At 32.7% G+C, this 10,367-nt stretch overlaps 2 protein-coding genes across 2 annotated transcripts; both read right to left on the bottom strand.

Annotated features, from left to right (window-relative positions):
- Nucleotides 1-8,924: 8,924 nt before the first annotated feature.
- Nucleotides 8,925-9,320, bottom strand: LOC134269678 (uncharacterized). The gene has a single exon (XM_062751887.1). The coding sequence runs from the start codon at nt 9,318-9,320 to the stop codon at nt 8,925-8,927; it is 396 nt and encodes a 131-aa protein (XP_062607871.1).
- A 71-nt stretch (nt 9,321-9,391) lies between these two features.
- LOC134269677 (uncharacterized) lies at nt 9,392-10,005 on the bottom strand (the record flags this gene model as incomplete). Its single annotated transcript, XM_062751886.1, has 1 exon — nt 9,392-10,005. A coding segment is annotated over one exon (614 nt), but the record flags the coding sequence as incomplete, so codon positions are not given.
- Nucleotides 10,006-10,367: the final 362 nt, after the last annotated feature.

Here is a 10,367-nt window from a genome sequence, read left to right as displayed (position 1 = left end):
CTAATGCATTTTATAGACTTGAAATCAGAAATGACACCTGGAAAGATCTTATAACATATTAAATCTTAAATAGTATCTGTTCCCCCAAAAACCCAACATGCCTCCTGTTATTTCATTACAATATACTTCCTTGTCTTCGTTCTAAATATTTCCCTGTTCTCCATATCACGTGATTTAAAAACCTAATTTGACTACCTGCATTGATTTTAAAAAAGATCCAATTAGGAGTTAAGAATCATCCTATCTATCCCATCTATTTTTTATGGAGGGAAATTTTAAAATTATTTTTTCTTTAAAAGTTTATTATTTTGTAAACTAGTGTACATGGTATTTGTAAGTTTTAACGAGTGTGACTTCATGCAGGTAATGTACATTTACATGTAAGGATAAATATAGACCTTAAAAACAGACATTTTTCTTTTAATTGCAAGAAAAAAATTTTTATCTATGTTTTATGCAATACATAGATTGAAAGTACTGTATTTTTTTACAAAGAACGAATGTGTTTTCAAAGGCGGAGGTCATCTAATTTTTTGAATCCCCATAATGTAATGGGGCCCCCCCCGTTTGATAATGTTAACAAGGAATAAATTTTTTCCGGTTTTTTAAACAGTTTTTTTGGACCCTTTTTGACCTTGTCAAAGGTTAGGGGTTACCCTTCCTATTTTTTTGCAAAGTTAGATATAATACACGTATAGGCATTGAAAATTGGGGCTAGCCCCCCCCCCCCCCCTTCATTTTCATTTTCAACAGGCACCTTACAGTGTAGTAAAAAAAGGAGAAGTGGTATGTTTGGGAAAGGGGAATTCCCCCAACCAACACCCACGAAAAAGGATTTTTAGGTTTGGAAAGGGCATTTTTTATTTTCTTGTCAATTTTTTTTTATAGTGTGGAATTTTTTTTTTTTTGAATTTTCCCCATTTTCAATTTGTTTCCAACGTCAAGCAAAAAACTTGTATGGGTTATTGAATGCGAATATGCAGTGTTTTATCAATATTGAGTATTTTTACAATAAGAAGATATTATAATTTTTTCAAATCATTCATTAGTACGAGTTTTTATAGTAAAATTCCACGGGGGAAAAATTGGGGGTCAAAGAAAAAGCTTTGCGTGTAAATTGTTAATTTCATGGTCCAGTAACAAACGACAATTTTAAACCCAAAAAAAATCCAGCAGATAACGACAATCTCAACACAAAGAGTCAAGCAGATAGCGACAATCTCAACACAAAGAGTCCAGCAGAAAACGAAATCTATCACAAAATCCAGCAGATAACGACAATCTAACACAAAATCCAGCAAAAAAAACGACAATCTCAACACAAAGAGTTCAGCAAAAGCGACAATCTCAACACAAAAATTTTAACCATACTCCAGCAAATTGGAAGAACCTGTTCATTCATTTCCTTTAAAGCTGACATGAATTTTAAAAAGGCATCTTTTTTATCTTTATACGACTTACACATTCCTGTACGTCTTCGTCCGCCACATTTCTTCAGTTCCGCCATATTAATGAATTTTTTGGCCACCTGTACCTGCTATATATACCCTTTTAAATTGTTTCACTTGAGTGTTTTTCAAGCCTGGTGTCGACATGTACACATCTCCGATAGCATTTTTTTTGAAGTCCATAAACTGAATAAACTGACCAAATACATGTTTAAAAAGAAGAATTGAACCAAAAATAAATATCCAAAATTTAAATTATTTTTAAATGCATTGCAAATAGAAAATACCAAACGGAATACATTCATGTACAGTAAAAATCCATGCAGGTCGAATTCGCTTAAAACCATGATAAAACATTTACCTGAATACACTGCTATCATTACAGGGATGTGCACATGTCAAAAATTATCCTATTTTACTTTTATTGAAAAATACATCTCAGTAATCCATTCTAACTAACAGTAAAAGATCTTAACACGTGGCCCATGCCATCTTTTTATTTGCTAAGGGAAAATATCAAAGGTTAAAAGCTTGGGGTTTTAAAAAAAAATAAAGTGTTTTTTTCAAAACTAAACATTACTTTTGGGAAAAAGTTAAAAATAAAAATGATTACAGGGTTTTAACTTCATCAAATTTATAATAAACTCATTACGAATCATTCACTTTTTAAAGTTTTTTTTATTTAAAGTTATTTATAATTTTATGACAATGAATGAAAACATACCACGCCCCCCCAAAAGTGAATCTGAAATTCCCAAAAAAAATAAAGGAATGTAATTTTCTTGTTTATCCATCTATGCACATTGTACCTTACGCAAACTTTGACAAAATTTGTGCAGTGGTTTATGGGGAATTCCCTAAAATGCTATTTTATTTCAAGATATGGCCAAAATCTAAATGTAAAAGTGCGGAAATTCCCAAAAATTAAAGAATTGGGAAATGTCCTGGGATGTGCAAATCTAGCACACATTGACTCCTATAAATATCTCAAAGTACACAAAATCTTTCAGGGGTTTTTTAAAGAAGTTGCGCTACCAGAATTTAATGTGAATTAAATTTTAGACATAAATAATTAATGATTATAGACAAAGCAGATAGAAAGAGAAAGCCCCCCCCCCCCCCCCCCGGGAAACCAATTTACCTACAATTAGCTTTTTAAAAATCCTCTTGTCTGTTGTCCAGGTTAGGTTCGACACGTACTTTTAGTATATGTGTCGGAACCGGGGGATTTTTTTTTTTTTTTTTTTGCAAATATATACTTAGGATAACTTTGAATATTGCTGCATAGGTTTAGCCCCCCCCCACACTTTCCACAGACAAGTCGCAGTATATGTTAAAAAAGAGGAAAGTGTTGGTGTTTGGATAAAAATTTTGTTACTGAAGTTGAACCACCTCCCCCCCCCTTTCCCCACGAATTGTTTGGTTTTTTGGGAAAAAGGGAAATTTCCTTTTCTAAAGCTTCTCAATTTTTAATGTATAAAAAAAATTTTTGCATTAGCCCCCCCCCCCCCCAACCCACTTTCAATTTCCTTCCGACGCCAAGCGTTTGAGAAGGTATTTAGAAAGTTCACAATGTACCCATTCCTGTGATGTATATTTCACGTTTATTATATCCCCCGTTACGCTTTGGGGGACCCATCTTTCCCCCAAATCCTCTTATACCACTTACTGAAATTTACAAAACGTTCACAGAATCTTAGGTTTATTACATATTACCATTGTGTACCTCCTATTTTTTTTTTGATCCGACACGTATTTTGGCTTTAGCGACAAAGCAAAAATTGGGCTTTGCCTTTATAACCATATGGGAGGCGGGGGTATATTTAGTAGTCATTGCTCACAATACTTCTAGTTTCTCTTTCAATTTTGGGCCCTTTGGGTTAATTTTTCCCAAAATTTTAAAATTTTTATTCAGTTTATGAAGTTTGACTCCCGCCTAAAAAAATCCTTGATCTGTCCTAAGGTTTATGGTAAAGAAAATGGTAGGATCTTATACCTATTATTGCCCCCGGACAGAATGAGAGAGAGAGAGAGGGGGAGAGAAGTTCAATATACAAAAGAGTAGATAAAAATTATCTGTATTCAACCAGTGTCAAGAATCTCTACCCTAGCTTTTAAAATTATCTCCCAAATACTCCTACAGAAATATTTTTTTAATTAAAAAAAATAGCGAGACTAAAAGGCAGGGATATGAAATTCATAAAACTCTATAACAACATAATTATAAAACATTTATACATTCCTCAAAACCAAAACTTTTTTGGGCGGAGTAAAATTTAAAAAAATTTCAAAATTTAATTGTCTATCTTCCAAGAATATTAAGATAACGGGATGTCAATTATTTTTGCACGCTTCCCCCCCCCCAAAAAAAAAATGCCTAGATGTCAATCTAACAGGGGAGGCATTGTGTTTGTGTGTTAAAGAACGTATAGATCTATGTACATAAAAAAAAAGTATTTGGTTAAATTTCTTTTAAAATTTTAAGTAACTAATTACCCATCAAATTACTTGGTTTATTAGATTATATAAAATAATCAGTTATACATGTAATTGACAAATGAATTTTTGGGCCAAACCAAATGGACATATACAAACTTTTATAAATTTTAAATTTTAACTACATGTAGATAGACAATTCACAATTATAGCTTATGAACAGCAGTTTAAAACCCCCCCCCCCCAGTGCCAAAAAAAAAATAACTTCTCTTTCCACTTGTGATACTTTCCCTGACCAAAATCTGATCAGCACGGACTAAATGTATCGGCCTGCTAGTTGTACGGGTAATACAGTGTGTTTTCTTTTTTGTTTTTCGGATTTATTTCTTTTTTTTGATGCATATTTCAATAAATGGAATTAGGGGTATATCACTTACTTGTACATCTTGAACGGGGTAACCTTTTACCAGGATGGGGTTTTACAGCTTCAAGCTTTTTTTAAAACCCAAATTTCATAGGGGCTGCAAATCAAAGTGTTGGGTTTTTATGTTCCATTTTTAAAATGATATAATTTCAAAATGTTTTGCATTTTAAAGATTTTTCTGATAATTTGGGCACTGTAAAAAACTTTCGCGTGACGTGCATCTAAATTTCTACCAAAATTGATTTTTTTCTTTTTATTCAAATCAATAATTATTCGAAATATGATTATTATGTTGTTTATTGTGATTTTTAAATGTTATTTTTCATGTGCTTCAAAGCTTTACCATGGAGATGTCCCAAATGATCCCCCAAAACCCAAAAAAAATTTAAATGTAACGAGCGCTTTGGGGTTTTATCGTTTCAAAAGGGCTAGGTATCTGAAAGAAATATGGGGGAATACGGCTATAGTCGGTATGAAAAAGTTACATAGATGAAAAAGTTGCGTTTTTAAGAATTCATGTCAGCTTTAAAATGTTCCACTTGGCACGTGGTTGGCAATGTGTTTACGGTGTCGATAGAAGTTATTTTCAAATTGTGCGCAGCAAGGAGGATTCTTAGCATTTAATTTGAAAATGTTAAACTATATGCAGTGCATGAAAACAAATTGTAATTATTTGCATTACATTCGAAAAGTTGGTACATATGTCTATTTTGTTTAGCAGTAAGAAAGAAAAAATGGGCAGCTATAGGATTTCCTTCAGGCACCTCACAAAAATAGGTAGATTGTTTGCAATGACCTACACATCGTATGGAGTATTGTTTGGACATAAAACACATCATGTATCATTATGTTGACAACGTTGTAATATCAAGCTCTCACTCATTGAAGATACGAAGTTTGATACATCGTAATATATATTTGGTTGTTTCTTTGAAATGTAGAAGCGAGCACAATGTTTGCAAAGAAAGGTCCATTGCATTTGCAATGGTTATCTTCGCAAAAAAAAGAGTGAGAGCTGGGCTCCCCCCCCCCCCCCCCCGGATAATCCTACACCATGTGTCAGAATTATTGTGCTCACATTTTTTTTTTACTCCCTAGTGAACAAAATACATATGATATACAAAACTCCTCTGTCATCCCAAACAAACTAAAGTAAACATATGTTATCCCTCTGTGCTTCAAGTACAACTCACACTTTAAAATCCTCTGCAGCCTGGGTATAAATTGAAGTTCAACTAATGAAGGATTCTGATAAAATTTTCACAAATATACTCACTATAGTTCGTTTATTTGAAGACTTAATACGAAACTACAAATGTTCAATTCTATATTTCTCTACAGTGCAGGACTTACAATATTCTTAATTTTAAACTTTAATGGTGCTCATTTTTGAAAGAGTTTATTTCAATACGTACACTATTGAACAACTATTCGAGAATAATACTAAATAAATTACTTCAAGCCACACTATAACACAATTCCTCTTTTAAAAGTGTTCATATTATTTTATTTTGCAACTGTAATTCTCTTCTACATTTAAAGATTGTTATGTCCCTCCATATTAAGAAGAGGTCTGGAAAACAAAATTATGTGCTAAAAATAGACCACGTGCAGCTATCAATGAACTACTTTCAGGGTTCTTTACACTCTTTTTGAAGACAACGATACCTTGTTTTGAACTTAAAATTATCATTTAAAAGTGCAATATTTAGACATTTTCTCAACAAATGGTTAAAGAACTGAACATTAATGCACAGTTGCAATTTTTGTTGTTGATTTTTTAATACTCTACTGAATTCTGTAGCTGCGCAGTTCTAAGGAGCATATCAAAAGCATTTTTCTGCAAAAGTATAGATTATATATGCACAACATGCATTCAGTTATGCATATTTATTGTATCCTTATCATAAGGGTTTAAAATTTGATCAAAATATAATGTACTTTAGCCATTTGAAGAAATGTTTACATTTTGTTCTCACTGCACTAAAGGTGGCCGTACATCCCCCTTAAGGACTAGAAAATGACTTGAATTGTGTCTTTAAAGAAATGAGGGAGTGGGTGCTTTTTAGAATGTTTTAAATGTGTTTATATATTGCATTATAAGAAAAATACAATTTAAAATGTGACATTCAGTTTTGACGCGGCGACACCCCCTATGCTTTATGTTTGAAACATCTACAAAATAAATTTAGATAAACATTATTGAATGAAAATTTCAATGTTTATTAGATTTTATTTATGCATCTTTTTGTATATTGCATGTATTTGGTAATTTGACGCCAAATATAAAAGATTTGGACACTGTGACATTACCTTTGGATCAACCCTCGTACGTAGCATTGCCCAATTCTATCTAAAACATGCTAATGAAGTGTTTAATTATATCCTGGCAAGTTAAAACACAATTAAAACATAATTACATATAACAACATGCATATTAAAGGATTTAGATTTATTCTTTAAGGACATGTTTACTCTTTTGCAAAGTACAGTATAATCAGAAAATGTGCAGAACATTCAGAGCATAATTTCCAGAAAATGTACAAGTCAAATAAATCTTTACTTTTTTAACAATTATACTAATGCAAATGAAATGGTATTCATTTTGAGATATTGATTTTACTTAACAAATACCCACTTTTTATTATTGTGCAGGCAGGAATTAATCAAATGAAACAATTGTTATTTATTTAGAGATGTCAAATCGGTCAATTTTTAATACTCGGTTAATCGGAAAGTTTTTCCGATCAGTACCCGCAGACTCGGTAAAAAGTGTAAATAAATATGAACAAGTCAATTGATAACTGTCATTGTACACTCGTGTAGAAATAAAACCAGATGCACTGATAGGAGGTTACTCGTAAATGTATTTCTGTTGTAATAATGATGAGCACTTCGTGCCCGAGAAATTTAATATAACATTTTTAAAGTTATTTATCAGATAGGGTTGTGAAATAAAATTATAAGCGGTTCACAGTTTTAATAATCTGCTCTGTAATTGTAATGTAACTTGAGTTGTCCAAATTCCTCCGACCAGGTATGAGTCGTCAGGGCTACGTACAATATCAACTTGAACTTGATTAAAGTTCTCCTAACAGAGCGGATTTACATTTTTTCTCCTAAATTTTATAATATTACGGGACGGTATTTTTTAGTTTGGTGCAAGGATGGACATCGGATTTTAAAGTCTTTGCCTTCAACCAGTTGTATTGACAAGTAATCAAACACAACCATATCAACAATGCACGATAATATCATCCGCTTTTATCCCGAGAATTTACGGCTTCTGAGAAATACAAAATTATCTACCGGTAATTTATTTTGAAACATAATAGACCTTACATGATGTTAGGAATATTTATTTCAAAATGTCTGAATTCGAAAAGACATTTTAATTAATTTTAACAAGAACTTAAATATAATAAATAAAGAATTTAAAATAATTCATAGCACTGGTCATTCTAAAACTTAGAACTATAGGACACCTGTAATTAATTTCTTTTGTTCTTCCCTGCCCTTACCTGTACACCATTCCCACTTAGCCAAAACCAGTCAACTGTATCAATTTCAGAATTTTGGCTAAGTTTGAATCAAGATTTTCACAATAATTACTTTTTTTAACATTTTCAAGGCGATAACGGTCATTTCGCTGTATTTCATTTTTGGAAATATGCATAGCATTTTCCATTTTTTTATTTCATTTCCGACATTTTTTGTTTTCATTTCCGACATAATTTTGTTTTCATGTAGGAATTTACCTGTGCGGCAATTCAATGTTTTCTAAAATTGAAAATGAATTTTAAAAGTATTTATGACAAAATATTGATAAAAGATGAAAAACATTATACCATGAGAGAAAAATACACAAATATACATACATGTGGCACTAAGTCTAGGTAAAAGAGTTTAATAAGCATAAACTTTTTCACCACACCTAATGTGCACTATATTTAATGTCAGTGACAACAGCAACACACTGTCCAAGTCATTGATAGATTTACAAAACTCAGATAAAGGATTTCAATGATTTATTTATGAATTTTTTCTTTAAATTTTTCATAAGTAAAGTATTCAGATACGTATGTTATCTAAAAGTACTACATATGTATTTGAAAAATGTCGGAAATGAAAACAAAAAAATGTCGGAAATGAAAAATTGATAATTACCCAAAATTCCGGAAATAGAGTCGTAGTAAACTCTAATTACTGTATGCACAAGTGCACTGAGCATTTTACGTTTTAAAACCGATTATTTAATGCATTATCAAATAAGCTTAGATATATTTAAAAATATACATCCGAGTAACCGAGTACCGATTTTAGTATTCGATACTCGGACGTTGGATCGAGTACCCGGTTAACCGGGTACTCGTTGACATCCCTATTTATTACTTTTAATTATATATTATACCTTTTTGATAATATTATTATCTAACATATTTTCACACAGCACATGAGCACTAGAAAAGGAAACTTAATTAATCAACATCTTGTGATTTTGACTATTGTAAATCTACTACAAACATGTCATTATTTAAAACATTTTGTTTACATTTACTTGATTTTCTTTACTTTACCACTTTTCCATTCTACCACAAAGAGGTTGTTTCTGATGTCTACACATAAACCATATGGATATTGTAGATCATAGTTATCAATGTAACGGAGGAATTGCTTGAATCCTGATCTAGGATGTAGATACGGTGATTGTAAAAGTCTGTTGTCAAGATCTGACTCCGGCTGTCTGTTGTGATGCCGTATGGTCTTAATGGTCCCATGATAGTAGAGAGGCCAGTGTATCTAAATAGGAGTTTTCCTGCCTGATTAACCACCACTACTGCACAGACTCCACGATCAGCCACACAGATATCCAGGTTCCTGTTCTCACTGATGTATTTAAGGTTAGCAGATGAATACAGAGGTTTACCTTCACTATCAAACTGAATGGTTTGTTTCTCTTTTGAGCCAGAGAAACGTACAACTCTTGATTGGGTATAATCATCACTGACCATGGAAACCAGGAGTCACCAGAGGAGGTACTACAGACATACTGAGGTTTCCAACCCAGTGGTTGAATCACTTCCTATATCTGTTTATTCTTTACTTTGTCTACAGTTCTTGTATCAGGGTCAGTATAAACTAGATCTCCTCTCCTTGTCACCGCTATGTCACGTGGTATGTTCCCTGACTTGGTTTGGATTGACTTCAGTAGTTTGCCTTGGAGGTTGTAGAGTTTCATGTTTTTGTCTCCTCCACGTGCACGTGTCCAGATTTCTTCGTCACTGAGACAGGTAACACGGTATAGCGGAGTATATCCAATGTTGATGGTGGTGATGATCTCTGGTGCATCAAGCAGTGGTTTGACTGGAGGACAGGATACAGCTTTTATTGTCTTCATTATGTAGCCATGTTCATCTGTTGTAATGGATAATGCTGACAGAGAACCGAACATTTGATGGACATTTGTTTGTTTGATCTGTTTAAGAGAGAAACCTGGTAATGAAGCATTGACTTTAGGAGGTAAAGTTCTGAATTCAGCATTCCTTGATTTGTATGCCAAGGTTAGAGAGGCATCGCTGGAGCCCAGTATTTCCTTCAGATCATGTATGCTCTGTTTTACCTCAGAAGTAATCTGTTTGATTTCAGTTTCCTGGTGATTTAGAGCAGCCAGGTGTTTAGTTTTCTTCTCATCAATTTCTTATTTTTGTTTGTTCACAATGATGTTAATTTCTTTATGCCAGTCTTCTCTTTGTTTGGTGACAACTGTTTTCAGTTTCTCATAATGTTTATCCAAGTTAAGTTTTTCAGATTTTAAATGTGATGCAATTTCTTCAGAGGTAGGAAAATTGCTTTTTCTAGTTCTTTCAATTCCTTCTTTAAAATTTCTTTAATGAAGCTGGGTTTTGTATGATGCCCATGATGTTTATCAGAGGAGAGACAGATAGAACAGACAGGAATGTCGCATTTCTCACAGTAAAGTTCATAGTGTTTCTGGGTGTGTTGTGGACATTTTGGGAGAAATGTTAGGAGTAGATTTTCTGTGATTTTGGGGAAAAAGG

Source organism: Saccostrea cucullata, unplaced genomic scaffold (genome assembly GCF_032062105.1).
Source record: "Saccostrea cucullata isolate Sc308-1 unplaced genomic scaffold, CSIRO_AGI_Scuc_v1 ctg18075, whole genome shotgun sequence".
Taxonomy (NCBI): domain Eukaryota; kingdom Metazoa; phylum Mollusca; class Bivalvia; order Ostreida; family Ostreidae; genus Saccostrea; species Saccostrea cuccullata.
Note: the sequence above shows the minus strand (reverse complement) of the source record. Positions and strands in the feature narration are given on the sequence as shown.